At 40.9% G+C, this 21,825-nt stretch overlaps 3 protein-coding genes across 4 annotated transcripts in view; 2 read left to right on the forward strand and 1 right to left on the reverse strand.

The window, feature by feature from the left end:
* Positions 1-16,809, reverse strand: part of lnpk (lunapark, ER junction formation factor) — a 51,402-nt gene extending 34,593 nt beyond the window's left edge. Inside the window, exons 1-2 of one of the 2 annotated variants that reach the window (XM_069712888.1) lie at positions 16,531-16,809; positions 15,612-15,664 (exon numbers count right to left, since the gene is read on the reverse strand). The gene's annotated coding sequence lies outside the window, so the exon portion shown is untranslated. Of the gene's footprint in view, positions 1-15,595; positions 15,665-16,530 lie in introns of both variants that reach the window. The other variant, XM_069712889.1, reaches the window with a different exon arrangement.
* On the forward strand, positions 11,322-12,826 carry LOC138629290 (homeobox protein Hox-D4b-like). Its single transcript, XM_069712900.1, has 2 exons — positions 11,322-11,751; positions 12,477-12,826. The coding sequence occupies exons 1-2, from the start codon at positions 11,322-11,324 to the stop codon at positions 12,824-12,826; spliced, it is 780 nt and encodes a 259-aa protein (XP_069569001.1).
* On the forward strand, positions 16,232-21,581 carry mtx2 (metaxin 2). Its single transcript, XM_069712896.1, has 10 exons — positions 16,232-16,390; positions 17,460-17,507; positions 17,757-17,803; positions 17,936-18,008; positions 18,490-18,566; positions 18,713-18,803; positions 18,903-18,943; positions 19,047-19,172; positions 19,455-19,531; positions 20,324-21,581. Exons 1-10 carry the CDS (start codon positions 16,351-16,353, stop codon positions 20,481-20,483), a joined length of 780 nt encoding a protein of 259 aa, XP_069568997.1. The 5' UTR covers positions 16,232-16,350; the 3' UTR covers positions 20,484-21,581.
* The last annotated feature ends 244 nt before the right edge of the window (positions 21,582-21,825 follow it).

Raw genomic sequence — 21,825 nt, forward strand, 5'->3', positions numbered from 1 at the left:
CAATGCAAACTATGCAAATTATTTTCTTTTTGTTTTAAAGTGATTTTTTTTTTTTTGTTAAGAGCCATGAGGTTTCCACGGAGATAATCTGCTTTCTGATTGCACGTATGATATCAGAAAATATCTATATTCTCTTTGTCCCGTTCTCTTCGCTCACGCCGAATTCTTTCGAGGCCCCCAAAGACTGAATTCCTCGTCCCTCCACCATAAAACGGACTTGGACAGATGGACAGAAGCGGACAGAAGGAATCCTCTCCTCTCCCCCCATGTTTTTGTTTTCACTGACGTTTCTTTCTTTATGAGGGCAGCCCAAGTGTCAGAGCGACAAAGACGGCAGAAAGACAGTATATTCTCCCTTTTCTCAAATTTGATGTTTCTTTTTTTCTTTCTTGGCGAGGGCAGCGGGCGGGGGTGTTTGAGAGATACGGACAAACAAAGACAGTATTTCACCGGTGCTGCTCAGTCGAGCTCAGCTGGCACTCAGTATTTACAACCTACTGCAATGCGGCAGGGAATCTGTGTGTGTGTGTGTGTGTGTGTGTGTGTGTGTGTGTGTGTGTGTGTGTGTGTGTGTGTGTGTGTGTGTGTGTGTGTGTGTGTGTGTGTGTGTGTGTGTGTGCCTGTTTTTATGTCAGTGTGTGTAGCAGAGAAACAAAGAGACAAAAGGAGATAGGGAAGACGGTGACGTAGAGAATGAGGCAAACATTAAATTAAAGGCGGTGACCGACAGAAAAGAGACAAGACAGGCAGGCGGGAACAAAGACGTGTTGGTGTGAGATGTGTTTGTGTGTGTGTGTGTGTGTTCGAGATAAAACACAGCTCGTCTCTTTTTTTGTCCTTGCAGGACGGTGCAAAAGACTTCAGACTCAGACAGACAAACACGAAGCTTGAAAACGACCTGCAGGTTTGTCCTGAAGAGTTTTGATTTTAGCAAACAACTGCAAAATAAACTACAGTCGAATTTTGAGAATCCACGAGGATCATTTCTGGTTTTTAAAAGCCTCTCTTCTTTGACACCGTCACATTTTCAGAAGCTCAACGTTTTGCATTGAACTGATTCTTTCTTTTTTTTTTAAAAACATCTCTTTCAGATCCCGAAGGGCTCGAGGAAGTTGGCAATTTTCACCGGATTCAGGTAAAACTAAAGAAAACAAGAGTGAAAATGTATTTCATTATCTATCAACAATGATTTAACTCGATAATATCCGGGTTTTTTTTTCATATTCTGACAAATTAACAAATTTCCAAGTGGATTTAAGAAACAGAAAATTAAAAAAAAACAACCAAAAAACAGGATGTAACTGTTGATAAATCAGGTAATAGATGTACATATCTTCAGTCATTAGGCTAGGGGTGCTATTGTTACTATGAGCCACCAGGGGGCGGTAACAGTCAAGAAACATGTGATGCACACTGCAGATGCTGCTCGAAACTCAGAGAACAAACCCTGCATCCACCTGCATGGAGAAACATCTGCATGAGAATACGAGACAAAACAAAACTCGTTTCTATACTGTCGATAAGAAAAACTGTCGCTGGAAGCTCCCAATGAAAATACTACTAGTTCTGCCAAAGAGGCCAACATTTTTATTTCTTTTTTTTTTTTTTAAGATAAGGGAAAAAATGCTGCATCTTTTGTTGGCTTCTCGCAGTATCTTTTGAACACTAGATGGCGCTACAGACTCAGTAGAGACATTTTACAGAACTGCATGAGCACAGATTGGAGCTCATTTAAATCAGCCTCAGTCCGTCCAGACTCAGGTACAGACATCATCTCCAGTTCGGTCAGTTTGGAGGTCATTAGAGTTCTTGTGCTTTAAATTGCACCTCGACCGGAAGGACTCTTTCTCTCTCTGTGTCCCGGGACCTTTTTGTTTTTTTTTTGGTTTGTTTTTTTGGCCGGTCTGGTTGTGATTTTCAGTTACAGCAGCTAGGAGGCGTCATTAGGCAGGACGCCAAGCCGAGGCGCAGTAAATCATCCAGTCAATTGGTTTGTGGTTTAAAAAAAAAAAAAAACCGGCGCTGACGCTTTGTTCTAAAGAAAAGATGTTCTGCACTGTGAAGTACTTAAACAATGAACATCTGCCTCAACATTATTAATAACGTTTAATCATATATTTAAGAGTCAGGCGGTTGCTGAGCGTTTGGGGGGAATTTCTCCAAAAATTCTGAAAAAGACAAACAAAAAAAAAAATACAAGAGAAGCCTGTTATTCTGTTGAACATTAAAATAACGTGAATTACGTGTTACATTTCAGTGGATAGATGCTCAATGATGCGCGCTGATTAAATTGAAATCCAAACATTTTTGTTTATTAATCTTCTTCTTCTCAGTGATAGGCCAGCGGTTTTGTATTTGCAGCAGCAGGCCCGTGTTTTGTTGTGAGTCATTCGAAGCGTCTTTTTCAAAGATATTTATGTGTAACTTTTGGTTTAATGTCTTGTTTTGACACTTAAACGTCCTCAGCAGCCGCAGAGCCGCTAAAGCAAGCAAAGCGGTGTCCAGCTTGACACAAAGACACACACACGCGGAGCCGCGGTGTGTTTTCACAGGGCCGGTTTATGGCTTTATTGCTCCCCATTTACGGAAATCAAAGCAGGAAACAAACGCTCCGAACAGCATTCCAGACACATCCGGGGAAATGCAAAGCAGCGTTCAGCCTCTCTCTCTCTCTCTCTCTCTCTCTCTCTCTCTCAGTTTGTTTTAGAGGAAAGTGCTGCAGTGCAAAAGACAGGGAGGTCCCCAACGTGCATGCGGACTCCCTGTTTTACGCACACACGAAATTACGCACGAGTTTTTTTTTAATTTTTTTTTATTCCGTTCACAATGAAAGAAAACTGACAATAATTCGATTAAAACTTCGTAAATTAGAAGGAAATAGTCTTATTTTAGTATCCTCAAAAAGAGAGAAACTCTTGCTAAAAAATTAAAATCGAAAAGTGGACAAATACAATGCAACCGAAACGACCACAAAACGGTTCATTTAAAAGAAGAAAGAAAAAAAAAATCTCTTAACAGCACAAACCCCCACAGATTAAAGCTCTTTTTTTTTTTTTTTCTTTGGCGCCATTATCGAATAAAGTGGCTCTCGGTTCAGGGGCCTAATAATTTATGAACCCTTGTGGGAGTGAAGAAGAAGAAGAAGAAAAAAAAAAAAGAAGCTGAGCACGTGACGGTAATAAAGTGTGTTTTATTGCCGGCGGTTTGACAAGCCCCAAAATATAACTCAGAGAGAATAGCCGACAGGCGGCCAGATGGGATTGGTAGCTGATATTTGTCCGAAATCAACAGAATGCTCTTTGTGAGGCTGAGAGGAACCGCGGCGACGCGTCCAATAATCCGTTTTGATCCGCTGCGCGCGGGGGATTTTACTCCAAAACATCGGGTTTTAACGCGAGAGCAGAGCAGAAAGTAAGTGCGTCTTGTTTTCATATTTGGCACAGATATGAAGTTATGACTGTAAAAAGGGGCAGAGGGGGGAGGGGAGGGGGGGGGCAAAAGGGACGAGGGGGGTGGGAAGTGTACCCCGAATTAAAGCGGTGGTCGGGGGACCACCTAAAGGCCCTTGGTGGAGTGAGTGAGGGGTCGAGAGATCCACCTGTAGTCCAATATATAATCTAATTAACTGAGAGTACAAGTCAGTCTTTGGAATTCCGGACATCAAATTCGGTGAATTTCACGGAGTTATCTCGGATAAATTCAAGACGTGTTTCAGGGTAAGAACTGAACTCTTTTAAGAGATTTCTGCTTATTTATCTCGAGTTTATAAAGTCAAAAAATTATTTGTAAAACTGTTCAGGAGGGATACAAATTGTCAGAGATGCAGAATTATGAAAGAGTTTTTAGTGCTTTTAATAAACATTTAATATCCTTAAAAATATACATGAGGCAATTCACTAAATAATTATAATAATTTTGTTTAAAGCATCTTTTTTTTTTAAGGTCTAGGATTTTTCAAGGGTCTTTCGTGGGAACTCTCATTTAAAGGAGGACTGTTTAGACTCAGATTTAATTTTTTTTTTATCTGCATTTTACTCACGATGCCAACAACCTGCTCTTTGTAATTCCTTTGGTTGTTTTTATTTCGTTTTTAAATGTCTACGGGGTTTGTGTTTTAACATGTTTTGTAGAAAATCATTGTACGCGCAATAATATCGGTATACTTGTGTGTGTGTGTGTGTGTGTGCAGGATTTCGATGTGGCACGCGTGTTCTTCAGTCCGGCAAAACCTTATTCCAGATGTTGAGGATTATCAGGCTAATGCTCGTTTTGACATGATAATCTCCCATTTAGGACTATGATATTCCTAATAATAATATTAATATTATTAATAATAATAATAGGAACAGAGACGAAGCGCGACATTTGGTCCGTTCATGTCTGCAGGTTGGAGGATGTTTTGCCGCATTCAGAATGATGTCCTGTTCTCGCCGCATTGCTGGATGTTTGTGTGGATTATATCTGAACGCAGTTCGCGTTAACACGAGTTATGGCCCTTTGTTGTGACGTTAAATATTGCAGCTATCTCTGGGACTCCTCTACAGGCTGTAAACAGAAGCGAGGAGAGAATAAAGCAGCAGTTTATGGCAGGGAGAAAATTTGGATTACAGTCACAGCTGGGGACTCGGCTCCATAACCGCATGACAAGCACACACACACACACGCACACACACACACGCACACGAAAATACACTGCATTAAAAGAGTGACATTAATCTTTGAAACAACCGCTGACTAAATCATGTTGAGGGCTGCAGAACACCAGAGCAGAGACTCAAGCTGCACGCTGCAGCAAATGTTCTAATATTATAGGCAAACATTCTAAGAAATAAATCTCTTAAATTTGGGATTTGACTTGTTAATGTCAAAATATAATTTTTGTCAAATTGTATTTATTCTTTTTAGGTTACTGCAGTAAAGTCTTTTATTTCTTTATTTCTGATGAAAACGGCGAGCTGCATTAGGTATAATTGGTGCAACTGTGCAGGCTCTACACAGACTTTTAAAGGTTTTCATGAGCTACAGTTATTGTTATGTATAGAGGCTGCATGATTTGTGTTGTATATACCTCGCAGTGCAATTTTTGTTTTTTAAAAAATCTCAAACACTTAGTTTATAATATTCTGGAAACCAGGCAAACTAAATTAATTTTGGTATCCGGTATTTTGATAAAAAAAAAAAAAAATGCAATATCAGTTTCAGAGCCATTAAATGGATCTGAATAGTTGAATGATTAAACTTTAATAAGAGCGATAAAACGATGAACCTGCGATTTTAACGAGCGGCTAATATGGCTACATTAAAAATGAATAGGTTTGGTGGTTGCAGTGAGTCTTTGCGCAGCATCTGATTTGATTTAAAAACCCTCATCGTGCATATAATCTGCTCCGTTTACAGTCGTGTATTTTGCGGTCCCAGTCCGAGACGGTGCGCACAGGGGTTCCCATGATGGGCTGGAGGTCGCAGTTAATGTCTAAACCGGGTTAAAGCAGCTCTCAGCTCGGCTTTGACCCGGCAGAGGGCCGGGGGTGGAGGGGTGAGCCGGCGGTCAGCCTGTCTAAGATGAAAAAGTGAAACGACCCCAAGAAAGAAAAGCCACAACTTGAATGGCTTTATCCCACAGACCCAACTCGTGATGGGAAGGCGAATTTATTTATGAGTCTCTTTTAAAAGCGGTGTATAGATAACCTGCCTGTTATACGAGCTGCAGACCCGAGTGATGAAATTAAACCTGGAAAACGAGCTTGGGAGGAAAATGTATGAATTGAAAAGCATCCAATATAAAACATCGGTCTGCAGCTTGAATTTTCAAAGAGACAACATGGGTGAAAATGAGTAATTAAACATACACCGGGGCTGACGTCAATCAATACTTTCCCAATGATTAAAAATTGATATATGACGGGTTCTTAAACAGCAGCAGGACAAAAAAAAAAAAAAAAAAAAAAAAAAAAAAAGGCAAAATAGTCCAATCTGTTCAAATTAAAATTTGTGGACAATATTTGGATATAAAAATGGACCTTTAACCTTTGATGTCGGAGCAGCGTTCGCCTTTGCACAACAATAATCTATCTACACACACAACAGAGAGAGGGAGAAGGAGAAGGAGAGGGAGAGGGAGAGGGAGAACCGCGCGGAACAATGGGCTCGCGACTCCCGCAGGCCGCGTGAACTCTGGATGGTCCCCAGCTCGAGCCCCTGCGTTGCCCTGTCCAGCGCGAGGACTAATGAAACGGTGAACCAGCGGTCAACGATTCTGATTGACCCCCCCGCGACCCGACGGCAGCTAGGCTACATTCTTAAAAGAAGAATGCTCTTTCAAAAAGCCAAACATCACTCCGTTGTTGTTGTTGCTGCCTCTTTAAAAAAAAAAGAAAAGTCCACCAAAGTTCAGAGCTGGGGAGGCCCCCATTCAAGAGGCAAGAGCTAATGACTCCTGTTTTTGACTCCTATTTAGCAGAGGAATCTAAAGGCTGGAATAATTGTGAAAAATGAAAGTTTTAGGTCAAAGTCCTTTTTTTATTTATTTTTTTTATTTTATTTTTTTTCCAGGCGGTGTGGATTAATAGTTCAAACTGAAAAGGTTTGGGATCTGCAGAAAGGTTCAGTTTCATTAGTCAACCGAATCGATCTGAACTGTTCAGGATTTAAAGCTCTTTTGTATTTGTCTTACCCACTGTTTCATGTGAAACCAATCAAGCTACACACAAACTTTTTGCTGCTCTTTTCTCTCTCTCTCTCTCTCTCTCACACACACACACACACACACACACACACACACACACACACACACACACACACACACACACACACACACACACACACACACACACACACAGCTTCTTCTTCTTTTTTTTGTGTGTGTGTTAACAAATGGTTCTGACTTTTCACCAACCACTCATTCAGCCAGCCATGGGAATTTAGTACATGTAAACAGGAGGAATGAGCGTCTGCCAGAACACAAAAAACAGCCCCGAGGCAAGAAATGGAAACAGAAACTCCCTGTGGCATCTTGACCGAATAATTTACACATGCACAACAAATGTCAGCAATATTCATGGTAATACATTACGCTGTTTGAATAAAGACGTTGAGGTGTGGGAATGGAAAACGACGAGGATAATGAGGCCTTCAGTAAAGCGTGGCACTTACAAGGGGTATAAAGCAATAACATATCTCATCCTGTATGTTATTCTTTAAAATATATCCCGCCGTTAACAGTCTTCACGATAACAACAATAACCAAATCATGTCTACGCTGTCACTTGAATTCAAACGTCCTTGGATGGGACTTGTAGGTGCTTTCGCCGGCTGTTGACAGCAGATGTTGAACAGTAAAATTGTAAAAGGGGGCTGGGGACCATCGTTAATGCATTTCAGTAGGAACTGAAATGGGAAATTTTGATTTACTCTGCAGGGAAATCTTCTCCTGTGATCCTCGTTTTTTTTTAGTCCAATTTGGAGGTCCAGGCCAGAAAGGACCCACTATGAGCTTCAAATGCTGCTCACGTTTGCACTGCGGCTGCTTGTTTACCAGCAAAGTTTTGGCAGGTGACCAGCTGTCATCTTCAAAGCTGTAAAGCTGGACTGCGCTGTGCTGAAACTGTAAGAGAGTTCGAGCTATCCGCTGCTGACCGCCTGTAAAATAGGTTGTTTTCTGCATGGCTGTTATCAAACATCTAAATTAAACCCTGCGTCCCAAATCGCATACTTAGAGAAAAGGATGCGATTTGGAATGAGTAAGCTTCTTTTTAATGCCTTTTCTTTTCTTTTCTTTTCTTTTCTTTTCTTTTCTTTTCTTTTCTTTTCTTTTCTTTTCTTTTCTTTTCTTTTCAACTCTTTGTGGCTCAGTTGATGTGACGTATCTTTCTCCTGCGCAAAGGATTGTGGGTCAGAGTAGCATGCTGGCCTGCACACTGCAAAATACAAAACGGATGTAGTAGGGCATCCTGGTACTTTTGGCATACTACATTTCACATACTAGGTATTGGGGAGGCACTAAATCTTTCTCTGGCATACTTAATAGTATCGTAGCATATCGGGACACAGACATTGTGTCCCAAGATCTGTTCAACCAAGTCAGATTTCTAAAGCAAGTCATTCATTTTCATGTTTCTAGATGCAACATCTCTTTTTCCGACCCCGGTTAAAGTACATATACGTCAAATAAAAGGCTTGGCACTCATTGGAAGAGCAACGAATGCTCATTACGACCAAGGTCAGACTTGAAAACTGCACTGTGCTGATCGACGTCTCATCATGGAGACTGTTTTAAAACATCCATACGGGATTTCAACGTATTTCTAACACCTCGGTGTAGTTCAATTACTAGTAACAAAGAGACATTTCATTTCACGTCACTTGTCCACTCGTTATTTATGAAAGGACTTTGTTACCCATCATGTCGCCATGTCTGACATGACGAAGATGAGCTTCCCCTCCTGCTGTAAATCCCTCTTCTACTGCGCCGCCGGACAGATCCCCCCCCCCCCAAACCCGATATCCACCTTGTATCCAGCGCGGTGCGCTACCGGGGCTGCCAGTCTCCCCGATGATGATCTCACTGCTTTACAGTAATTACACATATGTATCAAAATTAACGCGCCTACGCCCTGTAATGAGTTATTGATGTCGAGAGCTACATGCTACAGCATCCATTAATGGTTTCAATAAATTATACAATGACACGCCGAACAACAGGGAACATGCACATCTTAAAAATGAAGGTTGACTAGTGCTTTTAAGGACTGTAATTATTTCTAGGCAGAGCATTAGTCAATACAATGTCCTCTGTGGTGGGAGGAGAAAGAAAAAAAAAAAAAGAAAAAAGAAATGCGAGAGAGGACGTTATGAGTGTAAATCTCTGTCGACAACAAAAAAGAAGTCATCAGCAGCCGGCCGTGACGTGAACCTTCGCCTATATATACCCTGTAGAACCGAATGTGTGTGGAGCTGCCTCGGTCACAGATTGGGTTCTAGGGGAGTCTATGGGCGATGACTAACCATCCGTCAAAATCCGAGACATGGGAAAGGGGAAAAAAAAAAAAAAAAAAAAACCCCGAATGGCTGCTTTTCGTGCTTTTTCCTTTTTCAAGTCTCTTTTCGGTTCTGTTTCTTTTGTATTCTGACACTGCCCTTCGCTTTGCAGCTTTGGGTGTTTGGTTTGTGCGCAGAGTAGCTTCAGCGAGGTGAAAGTTAAAGCCGTCACGTCGTCCCTCTTTCAACACTATAAAATGGGACGATGCCACCGGGTCTAATCCCCCTGGATCCATTTAAGGTTTTGCTCAGTTAAGTCTCGTTTCAAAAGCAAAACATCAATTTGGCTGCAGCACCTTAACACAATATTGATCCGCGTGTCCTGGAAGTGCGCGTAAACCTGATCCAGATTCCACTCAAAATCCGCCGCATCTTCCGCGGGCTGTAATTTTTCTGCATAAATCTGTGCACGTGAATGCCTTTAAAAAAAAAATTAATCTGGCTTTATCTCAGCTGCAGTAATGACGTTGATAACTGCCTGATAAGAAACTAAAGGTTTTGTTTGCCAGTAAACGATGTAAACTTCACACTTCCCAATAAAGTGCCTTTTTCTTCAGGGCACCTCAAAGAGTTTTGTCTTTTGCTTATTTTATGTTAAAAAAAAGAAGAAGTTTTGAAACGGATGGAAATGTTCTTTAAACTGCCACAAAAATGAGATTTATGACCTATCCGGTGGCTTATCAGTCATTCATTATGAGCTAGTTTGAACAAATGAGTCATTAGATGGGATAGATTAAGGCCATATATTCATTAGTTCACATGTTCTGTCAGCCATGCCAGAACCTTTCAAACCCATTACAACCTCCACAGGAGCTCTTCTGATGGCCCGGCCGAGCCAAAACATATTTTTTTTTTTATCCTCTGCTCTTTGTAGGAGTTTTAATTCCAGCTAGTTTCTAGGGCAGAAATACAAGTACATGGCAGGAGTTGTAGAGAGGTTTTTGGCTGAGCTTCAGACCTTAGAGAGCAGCTGCAGCCAAAGAAGAAATCCTCATGAAATTCTGAAGGATATAACGGATTTGTTGTCTATTCCCAAGTGGAAAGATGAGGTTTTTTTTTTTAAGACTTTGGCATTTTGAACAGAAAAGCGTTACCGAAAGACCAAAAATAAACTTAATACGAGTGACTTTCTTCCTGTGAGGGCTTAAATTTAACGTCTTTCTAACTAATCTCTTTCACTTTTGTCAGGTGGGGCATCCAACTTAATTCAGCTTCATTTTTTTTTTTTTTAACCCCTGTCACATCTTCTTTGGTCCAGCATGCTTTAGCATCATTTTTTAAGCCAAGCAATGCATTTAGCCACCCCTCCTTTAAAAAGCAGAGTTGATGGTGGTTGTGAACGGGACACCTCGACCTGACCCCCGGCCCTAACAAAGCCAACTACTAGTCACTGTCTGGGAACCTTTTATTCCCATTCTTTTTATCGGAGGCCTTTCTGACCGGCCACGTTTTGTTGTCCGTCCCTTTGACTCGCCACAAGGCCAAATATGGCCCCGCCGTCCTTCAATATGGGTGAGATTAATTTTTCAGCCCGGCCATCTGTGGGGGTAAAAGTCAGTCAGCTAAAAGTCATAAATCTACAGTCTATGGGTTCTGAATAGGTGCTGGGTGTGGGAGGGGGTGGGGATGTAGAATAGATAGAAAGGGTAGATAGATAGAGATAGATAGATAGATAGATAGATAGATAGACAGACAGATAGATAGATAGATAGATAGATAGATAGATAGATAGATAGATAGATAGATAGATAGATAGATAGATAGATAGATAGATAGAAAAAGAGAGAGATAGAAAGGGTAGATAGAGATAGAAAGGATAGATAGATAGAGATAGAAAGGATAGATAGAAAAAGAGATAGATAGATTTAAAAGATTGGTAGAAAATAGATAGATAGATAGATAGATATTATAATTTTTCTAGAATTTCTAGAATTCAAATTTTTCTTTCAATTACACTTTACAGAATAACAATTTGTTAGATTTTTAAGGTTATTTTTCAGTGTCCACAAACGTCTAATTGTATGGTCATTTCTCCCAGCCGGCAAATCTTCATTAGCCCCATAATGAACTTTTTCTTTTTTCCTCCAATTTATCCCATTACGTCTGACATAAACAACCCAAAGTGTCGCCTCTCATTGGCTGGCCGCTGGGTCACGTGGCCCGCGCGGCCGTCCGTCTATTTGACAGCCGCAGGATGGCTTGATGCCAGAGGGGGAAAAAGAGACAGAGAGAGGGGAGAGAAAGAAAAATTAGTATTCTCCTACCAGCCTCGCTATAAATCAATCATGGAGTCCTACGTGGTGAGCTGTAAATATGCTGAGCCGCAGTTCCCGCCATGTGAAGAAGATTACAGTAATTTTAGTGACCAAGGGGGGTATTACAACAACCCCCAGGACAGTGGTAGTTATGGAGGGGGCTATCAGCCAGTGCAGCCCCTTCCGCCTCCATACACACCACAACAAACCGGCTATCAACACTCGTTGCAGGGGCATCACCGGGAGGATGGAGAGGACCACTCGCAGCACCAAGGTGCGACCTACCCGGTCTACAAAGAGGCAGACGGCCCCGGTAAGGAGAGGGTCTCTGACCTGCACTGCCAGGCCTGGATGACCTGTGCAAAGCCCGCTCAGGTGCAGAGGAAAACGGCCTGCCAGAACAAGGACAAGCCGCCTATTGTTGTCTACCCGTGGATGAAGAAAGTGCACATCGCTCATGGTGAGGGAGACCTGAAGATTTCAATCTGTCCATGTCTACTTCACACTCGAGATTTCATTTCTCCATCATTTCTGTCTTTCTAATTCCTTTGTTTATGTCTTCATCTGCCAGCCGCACTCCCTTCATGTCTGTCTGTCTTTCTGTCTGTCTGTCTTGTGTTTTGTCCATTTGTGAGCGCCGGTATTTTTTTTTTTTTTTTTGGTCGAGTTATTTACGATCTCAGTGAGAGTCAGCGAGAATTACAACCCCTATAAAGTTTTATGGCCCTGCTACAGCGTGTTTGTGTGTGTGTGTGTGTGTGTGTGTGTGTGTGTGTGTATACGGACAAAATGGTGTGTATCTGGTGTGCAAAAAGGCTGAACAAAAAGCTGCAAGTTAAAAGTAAAAAAATCGTTTCTTGGAGCTCTTCCCGGTCAACCACAAATGAAGGTTACCACACACACAAAAAAAGAAGCCACAATATTATTAACTGCAATAATGTTTAAATAGGAATTTAAAAGGCTAGATTTTAAGGATCGTTCGGTTTTATTTTGAAAAATGTACCGAATATAGGCTACGTTATATACATTGCATGTAACCCCCGATATTAATATTACATTTAAAACTAAATAAAAGCAGTGACATAAAATAGAAGCAGCAAAATTAGATGTACGTAATTGAATACATAAATACAAAATTGGCTCATGGTTTTGATCCGACCTATCTTTCCGTCTGTTCTTATTTAGTTAATCCGAACCACGTGGGCCCGGAGCCAAAGCGGTTGCGGACGGCCTACACGCGACAGCAGGTTCTGGAGCTCGAGAAGGAATTCCACTTCAGCCGCTACCTCACGCGCCGCCGCCGCGTCGAGGTGGCCCACGCGCTCTGCCTGTCCGAGCGGCAGGTGAAAGTCTGGTTCCAGAACCGGCGCATGCGCTGGAAGAAGGACAACAAGCTGCCGAACACCAAAGGAAGGAGCAAAAACAAGAAAGCCACGGACAACAACAACAACAACAACAACAACAACAACAACAACAACAGTAGCAGCAGTAGCAGCAGCGGAAGCGGCAGCGATAACGTGAACGTAACGGTGTGAAAGCACAATGTAGTAGCCACGTTAGCACCTTCACTCTCCAAAAAACAACAACAAAAAAACAACAAAAAAAACAACCTCATCCAGGGTTGACAGCAGTCCTGAAACAATTCTAAACTGTTTGAAAATAATAGGCCAGACATCCATAGACGAACACGAGGCTTTATTAATGACCTTATATTTTATGTTTTACTTTGAAATGTTGCATACAATTTCTGATATTTAATTCTGGATGTCTCTGAAAGTCTGACATTCACGGTCGCAGATGGTCTGACATCTCTCTGGTGCAATTAGGGAATTGTTTCATATTTTGACATCTGATATTAAATGGCGCAAAAGCACGTTGCCTTGCAGTGCCGAGTCGTCGTCCCCCTTCTCCTCCCCTCCCCTCCCCCCCTTTCCCCCCACGATGAACGACTGTGTCCTTCGGTGGAGATAACAGGGTTTTTATTTTTACAGGGTAAACAAATACAGGGTTTTTATTATAGCTACCTAAAAAAAAAAAAAAAAAAAAGATGAAATAGCCTAATTTATTAATATGCACATTACCAAAATGTTCCACAAACTGGCGCTTAAAGGGAATAAAAAGATAAACAGAAGAACAGAAACACCAAAATTGGCTCGAAAAAAACCACGTACTTGGTAGGAAAGTAGCCATATTGTGCAGATTTTTTTTTTCTTCCTTCGATGATTAGGTTAATAGCTGCATTTATAGGTACAAAGGAATAATAATAAAACAACCAAATTGGAGGTACAGCTTTTGAATGCACAACACTGACTGTAAATCCAACTTATTTTCTCAGGGTTACAGGGTTTTACAAAAAAACAAAAAAAACAAAACACTTTTCTGACACGTTTCGTTGTTTAATTCAGCACCAAAAAGTTTAAACTCTCTGAAACACCATAAAACATGTTCTCTCTTTGACTCCAGTTTAATATGCTATTGATATCTATTATAGCCTTCGCCAGTACTTATTTTGTATTTGTATTATTTAGAGGCATATTTTATTCTTTTGTAGCGAGCATCATCTCTGATCTTTTTGTAACTATGTGTTCATTTTTTTAAAAGAAAAAAAAAAACGTCGTGTAAGAATTTTTATATGTGGAAATGTTTTGATACAATAGATGAGAAAAATTAAAAAAAAAAAATATTTCAAACTGAAAAACGGAATATTTGTGTGTGTTGTGGTCGTATTTTTAGCGGAGGATAGATTATTGTTCTGTTCGAGGCTGGAAGGGGTGGTGCGAGAGGGTCAGCGGAAGTGACGTCAATTACTACGAGCGTCGTTTATGAATGAAAGGCAAATTGACGCTCTTCATCTGCACCTTAAACAAAGAAAGCCACTATGTATATAAAAAAAAAAAAAAAAAGTAAACCCTATTTACTATCTATATTAATATATGTGGTAAACATTCAAGGATATATTATCTTTGTTTGGCTCCAGTCAGAATTTAATAGGACGTCAGGACGTGAGACAACACACAAAAAAAACAACAAAAAAAAAACTCGTGCGTCATCGTTCAGCTGAGGAGCATTTAAAACGCGAGGATTGTCCTTCGTGGGTGGATTTAGGCTAAACTGTGTTGCAAATTATAAAAGGTGATCTTTACAGTTGTAGGAACATTGATTAAAGCTCAAAATTAAGCGTTGTGGTAAAACATTTAAAACTCGAGGTGCCATGTGTGTTTTTTTTTCTTAAGTACTGGAATGTAAAATATTGTGACAGTAAATGTATTAGTTTCTGTTGTGATTTTTTTGGATGTATATACACATCTGGCATATAAAATTCTGCAGGGTGATTACGCACTTTGTATGCATCGTTTGCGCACAGCTCCGGAACATCATAGGTAATTTTAGGGTTAAAGGAATACCCTTTGTGTGTGTGTGTGTGTGTGTGTGTCCGAGTAGCCTACTTTTATTACCCATGCTGCGAGGGGGAAACCAAATCATGCTTTACAGTCTTTATAACATAAATTATCAGCATGAAGATTTAGGATTTAAAGGTTTAGAGAGGGATTTAGCTTTACAGAAGCAATAGCCGCAAGGAAATGAATGTAAGTCAATGTAAAGTCCTCTGAAGTGCTGGAAACACGACTGAGTGTGTGTGTGTGTGTGTGTTAAGATAAATGAGCGCTGAGAGCTATTAATTGGTGGCATCCGGTGGGGACGGGGTTACATGTGCAGGAGAGGCAGGACGGGGCTGACAGAGAGCAACCTGGAATATCAATCACATGCTGGAGATCCACCACAAACACCAACCGTCAGGTCGACAAATGTCCCAGATATTCACTCAACAAAATGCTTTTGAAGTTCTGCATGTCAGCAGTTTGAGATCATAGTCAAAGAGGAAGAAGACTCACTCTGCTCTGAGAAATAAATGTCAACAATAAATCCTGAATTTGATATCTGATTCTATTCTGTGTACACGCGTGATTATTAACACCAGCAATATATATATATATTTTTTATTCCAAAGGAAATATTGGAAATAAACCCAACAATAAATGTTGTCAGTATATTTTTTTGCTGTTATTTTATTTCTTTCCTGTATCTATAAATGCTGCTGTAGCGAAATAATTTCCCCTTGGGGATTAATAAAGTAAGTAACTATCTATCTATCTATAGAAAACAAGCCATATTTCTTCTTCTTTTTATTAATGGATTTAAACTAAACATTATATTTTGTCCCTTTTATTGCATACCATGACAAATATTTTATATTTTGTAGAGATCCATGCATTTGCGCTTGGTGGACGTTAAAGGGTACTTACTGTACATCACACTAACCTGCAGTTTGACTGTGATGAAGCAGGAACGCTCCCAGCTGGTAGCACCGAGTACTGCAGCCGGAAGGAGGACAAATAAAAGGACAATGGAAGAAATCTGTCAGACATTGGTAAGATTTCTATGAAATGTTCTCAGTTAGAGAAAAGCAACTTAATTATGAAAATGGATTACAATAGTTTTGCAGTCCACTGGGTTAACAAAAAATGTGTGATGTAATACATGCAACACTAAATTAGAGTAAATACAGACCTGTATTTAATTATGCAAATAAAAATAAAAAAAAACAACAACCCCGATGTAAACGTTTGGAAAGGTTACAATTATTTGTCGGAACAAATCTGATTCAAAACTATTAACAATCAACATTTTAGGGCAAAAAATGTGTGTCATTGTTGCAGACATTATTATTATTATTATTATAGGTGTTTCTGTTATTTTGTCCATCTAAACTGTGGCCACACCAGACTGCACTATGTACACCTATACAGCTTCCTATCTGCCTGTATATTCGCACAGGATTGAGAGTTGGAGACACACGCACACAGAACCGCCGCGGGCGTAAAGTGGAACTAAAGAATTGGGAGTCACAGTTTCTCAGAGAGGAGGGGGACATTAATCGCGGGCGGACCAAATCGGTGACTGCGGAACAAGCGCTTGCCCTTAAACATACATGCAGCACCACCGACCAAAACTCTCATTATAGCTCCTATTTCTTCAGTAAGATTACTCCGAGGGCGCCATGTCTCTTGCGGCGGAGGCCTTCGTGTCGCAGATTGCAGGTAACGTGTCGACTTTGCCGCCCGCTTCTATTATTGTTTATCGAGCTCGCTTCAGCCAGCTAGCCCGCGTCATCTTAAAGGTTGACGGTGATGTAGCGTTTCCTAAAAAAATATATATATATATATATATATTTACTTACATTTAAGTGACTTTGGCCGCGTAACGAAGCAGGAGAGTTCAGGGTTAATCTTTGTCCGCCTGTCTGCTTCTTCGGAGACTAGCCTAGCCTTTAGCATGCCTGTCTGTCCTCGACGGTTCAACTGAACTTAACAGGAACTGAAGGACTTTTAATCCAAATAAAGATGATTTTTGTTGTTGATTTTTTTTTTTTTTTTTTAAACATGTAAAGCAGCGGATTCACGCGGGAACAGTTCAGGAGGTGTCAACGTTTACGCGCTAAAGTGCAGCTAATTTCCTATTTAATTTATCCACGGACGTCTTCTTCTTCTGAACCGTTAGATTTGCTGCTCGGCGCCCCCCTCCCTCCCCGTTCGTGCTCATCGGCGCCACTGCTGGCCGGGCGGTGTAACTACAACGCTCAATGACGGGTAGACCCATAAGGACGTGAAAATGAGCCTCCAAACCCAATGAGTGGGAGCAGTGAGCACCTGTCTTTAAGGAGAGAAGAAATGATTGGATTTCACACGGGTTATTTACAAGTTAATAGAGTTATAACCCGGATTACATCGGGGAGAGGGGGGGGGGGATCGTGTTTTCTTTGCTCTACCTGCGTCTCACCTTTACATTAATCTTCCTGAACGTCTAAAAAAAAAAAGACCCTGAACGTTTTTACATGATCAATAGTTTGCCGATAAGCAGCTTCATTAGAGTCAAAATGCTGACAAGGGCCTTCATGTAGACGAAGGTAAACAGGAGGATGCACAGGGGGCGTGTCTGCGTCTCTATGTGGGCGTGTCTGTCATCACAGATTATAATTAAGGTTACACTGGTTTAAATTTACATTAATCACACACTTAAATAAAGGAATTTCTACTGCAAGATAACATATTGATAAGCCAATGTTTTACCTCGCGTGTGTGTGTGTGTGTGTGTGTGTGACGCTGACAGCTGCTGAGCCTTGGCCTGAAAATGCAACCTTGTACCAACAGCTGAAGGGTAAGTCAGTCATATGCAGAAATAATATGGAGTGAGAGGAAATATTAGTTAAAAGTAACTGATATTAATGATATTAATCATCTGAAAACATCATATATAACTATATATAACATTTTGCTAAGAATACAGGCTTTTATTTAAATCAAATTTTGACTGCTGTTTTTCTTCCACCCCTCACGAATTGTCACTATAGCTGTTAATGTAGTTGTTTACAATGGTTTGTTGTTGTTGTTGTTGTTGTTTTTACAGAGGATCAGATTCTGCTGTCGGACTGCGCCTCGTCTCTTGCTGTTCAGGTAGAATTTTGTTCTCTGTATCTTGTCGGCCAACATGTCAGTCTATGTTTCTAAAGTGTGACTTACATATCTAATGGACACCAAACGCTATCATCATTTAATGTTGTTGTTGATGTTTTCTCTCCCGTGCAGGCCTACCTCAGGATGTGCGCTCTGCCGGTGGAGGTGGTCTGCAGAGCGAACGCCGAATACATGTCACCATCCGGTTCGTACACATGCTGCTGCAGAGACTTTTATTCTCTCCTCTGTTGTCCTGCTCCTTCGTGTTTTGCGCTGTAGCCGCTCCCAACAAGGGATAAAAAAAATAAATTAAAAATCTTCATATACCTTTCAATTTTCAGATCCAGCAATTTCCTCATAATTTAATAATAATAATAATACATTTTGTCAACGACTGTCTGTTTTACCTGCAGATACAAAGTGAACACGATTAGTTTTGCAGAGGGGCAGATCACGAATTTCCAAAAACAAAAAAAAGAAGCTGAATATCTGACCGTTTATGAAGCAGATTCTGATATTTATATCTCAGCCTTTGAGTAATGAAAGGTTACAACGTGTCGACAATGAACATCAAATAAACAATAAAAAAAATTACAGACAGTAGTCGTAACTGGAAACGACTTTTTGCACTTCGGGCAGCTGCAGTTTCTCTTTTAACAGTTAATGTCGTGATTTCTCCCCTGCAGGTAAAATTCCCTTCATCCACGTAGGGAACCAGGTGGTGTCAGAACTGGGACCGATAGTGCAATTCACCAAAGCTAAGGTACCGTGGGACAGATATCAAACTTGTAAAAGATTTTTGTTTTGTATTACACCTTCATTTTTGCCCATTATTGGCATTATTTTTTACTCTTTTTTTTTTTTTTTTTACTGAATTTCGGAGTGTTTGTTTGTTTTGGGGTTTTTCAGGGTCACTCGCTGAGCGACGGCTTAGACGACATTCAGAGAGCCGAGATGAAAGCGTACATGGAGCTGGTCAACAACATGCTGCTGACCGCTGACAAAACACACACACACACACACACACACACACACACACACACACACACACACACACACATCTGAAACAATCAAAAATCATGTGTGGTCTCCTCTCTCCAGCTGTACATCCAGTGGTGCGATGACGCTACAGCCGCTGAGGTGTGTGAGTCTTTTGATTTTTTTAAGAACAGATATTTTCGCTGAAGTCTTTTATTGTCTCCTCGTTAACATGTATGTTTTTTTTTATTTTATTTTTTTATAGATTTCTCGTCCCAGGTTCAGCAGTCCGTACTCGTGGCCTCTCAGTAACGTCCTGGCCTATCAGAAGCAGTGGGAGGTCCGCAGGAAGATGAACGCCATCGGCTGGGGAGGGAAATCTCTGGAGCAGGTGAGCAAATGACATTTTACCATTTCCACAAGTATTTTCATCCTTTCACAGATACTTTTTTTTTTTTTTTTAAATAGTAAAATGTTTCAAAACCAAATTTCCAGAGCAGTTTGAAACGATTGTTCCGAGGTCGCTGGGTTTGCGTTCCAGTTTCCTCCTCAAACGGTCTTTTACTCCCAAATTTAGGGGGAAAAAACAACAAAAATGATCAGAGTTTCCAGTTCATCGCAGACGTGAGACTTTCCGAGGTTTTTGACTCTTTGTCCTCTTGTGTGTTCGTAGGTTTATGACGATGTGAGTCAGTGCTGCCAGGCTCTCTCTCAGAGGCTGGGAACTCAGGCCTACTTCTTTAACAAACAGTGAGTATTGTATGTTTTACTGATTCCAGACTGATGTGTTGATATTAACCAAAAAAAAAAAACCAACAACTGTATTAGTGTCCAGTGAGGTGATGTAATTCTGCACTTCATCAACGTGCTGAATCTGTTGCAGGTTGTGATCAATAGCTGCTGAGCCAGAAAGGGAAAATCCGGCAGTGCCACCTAGTGGTTTAATACTGTACTGACGTAATAATCATCTAAAATAACTTCTTTAAGTACCTCCTAAGAATATATAGTATGTCTTAAAACAGATTGTTAAAACCACAGCCTGTCTTTATAAAGTCTCATATGTGGATTTAATGACTTATTTTTTTTTACCAGTAATTCCAAATTCTCATTTAAATCTGAGGTAAATAAATGTATGCGATACACTGGGAATATAAATAAAGACCAGCGTGTTATTAATAACAGCAATTTGTGCACTACAACAAATTAAGCAGCATCATTGCTGTGCTGACCATATCTGTATTTCGATACGATAAGACTTCAGTGAGGAAATTTAGTCGTCACAGCAGCTTAAGAATACAGGTCAGAAAAAGTTACAAATACACACAATAAAAATAGTTTTTTTTTTTGTTGAAAAGTGCAACAAAAAAAACCAAAAAAAGGAGAAAAGACTAATGTATAAATACACGCACACACACGCTACATACCCAAAATTAAATAAAATACACCTTTGGGTGAAAAAGCATCAGGTGGTTTGATTCTAGCTCTAACAAACACAGTGTGTGTGTGTGTGTGTGTGTGTGTGTTTGTTTGTGTGTGTTTTAGGCCCACAGAGCTGGACGCGCTGGTGTTCGGTCACCTGTTCACCATCCTGACCACCCGGCTGACCAGCGGCGAGCTGGCGGAGAGGATCAAGAGCCACGACAACCTGCTGTCCTTCTGCAGGCGCATCGAACAGAACTACTTCGAGAGCAAGAGCTCCTGAAGGACTCGCGGGGGGGAAAAGCTCTCCGCCTCCCGTGTTGTCTCATCTCTCTACATTCTGTCTCTCCCTTTATTCCCCAGACCGTAGCATCGAGAAGCGGCTTATATTTCGCTCGCCTGTCCCTTCTGGACTCTTTCTTTTTTCTCGCTCCCTCTCCCTCCTTCTGCTTCCTGCTTGTACATTTGCTGCATGCTGCTGCTAGAAGATTATTTTCAGAATTTAAGGTGCGTCAGCTGCACATAAGTAAAGGCTGGGAAGGTCTCTGCGGTAATCCGAGGCACGCCCGGCGCCAGAGTAGCCTGAAGTCGCAGTAAACGCACTAAGAACATATATGTAATCAAACGTCGGAGGAGATTTTCAAAGCGAATAAGAAACGTCACGAAGCACTCGTCGGTCACGTTCATTTTGAGCTGAAACTGCTTCCGGGGAGTTTTCAACGCATCACAGAGCCTTTACGTTTCTACTATTATGGGAATTAAATAAAAAAAAAAATAGGAGTGAAAATAAATTCTAGAAGAAGGTCAAAGGTCAGGGTTGAACGCAGAGGATACCTTCTCAAAAAGCGATTTAGCGTCGGGCTCACGGGCACTCGAGTCAACTGGACACGTCCTCTTACCGGTTTAGACGTTATTTACTGACACTTTGCCGTTCCATTTGTTCGCACTCTGATCCACAGGAATATTTCCCCACTTTTCCGTGTGTCATTGTGCTCATTCATTCGCCCGCAGCCTCTCTGGAAAGTGTGTGAACTTCATAGCCGAGTGTCCCGGACGCCTCTCACAAGGCAGAGCTCCACTTGACCTCGGCTCGAGGTCATACGGCTCGCTGTGTGTGAGTGTGTGTGTGTGTGTGTGTGTGAGAGTGTGAGTGTGTGTGTGTGTGTTTTTTTTCCTCCCGCCGACTTCAGAAGCTTCAGAGAAATGTGAAACGGTGTTTGTCGTAACCCTGAAAGTCCTCGGCTTTCTTTTTCTTCTGTACAAAACAAAAAAACAACCACGTGAACATAATGAAGATGATGTGATTTATTCCTTAGTTTTTCCACATTGTTTTATTTGTGTGAATGCAAAGTGCCTACATAATAAAAGACATTGAACTCAACAGGCAGTTTGCCCAAGTTCTTTCTTCGATATTTGGATTTATAAGAACTGCACACCACTAGGAGCCACTTTATCAGGTACACCTGGAAAATGTTCTGGCATTAAACTCAACTCAAATATCAATGAAAGTTACAAAACGCTGCAAAATGTAAATACATCTAACAGCTGTAATTAGTAGCACGGCTTCATACTATAAGAAAAAAAAGTGCTTGAAATCTATATTTTGGACTTCGTAAGTAGCTGGA

Source organism: Brachyistius frenatus, unplaced genomic scaffold, assembly GCF_029030835.1.
Source record: "Brachyistius frenatus isolate BFR_SWC_R1_liver_20210118 unplaced genomic scaffold, ASM2903083v1 Contig_113, whole genome shotgun sequence".
NCBI classification, from domain to species: Eukaryota; Metazoa; Chordata; class Actinopteri; family Embiotocidae; genus Brachyistius; species Brachyistius frenatus.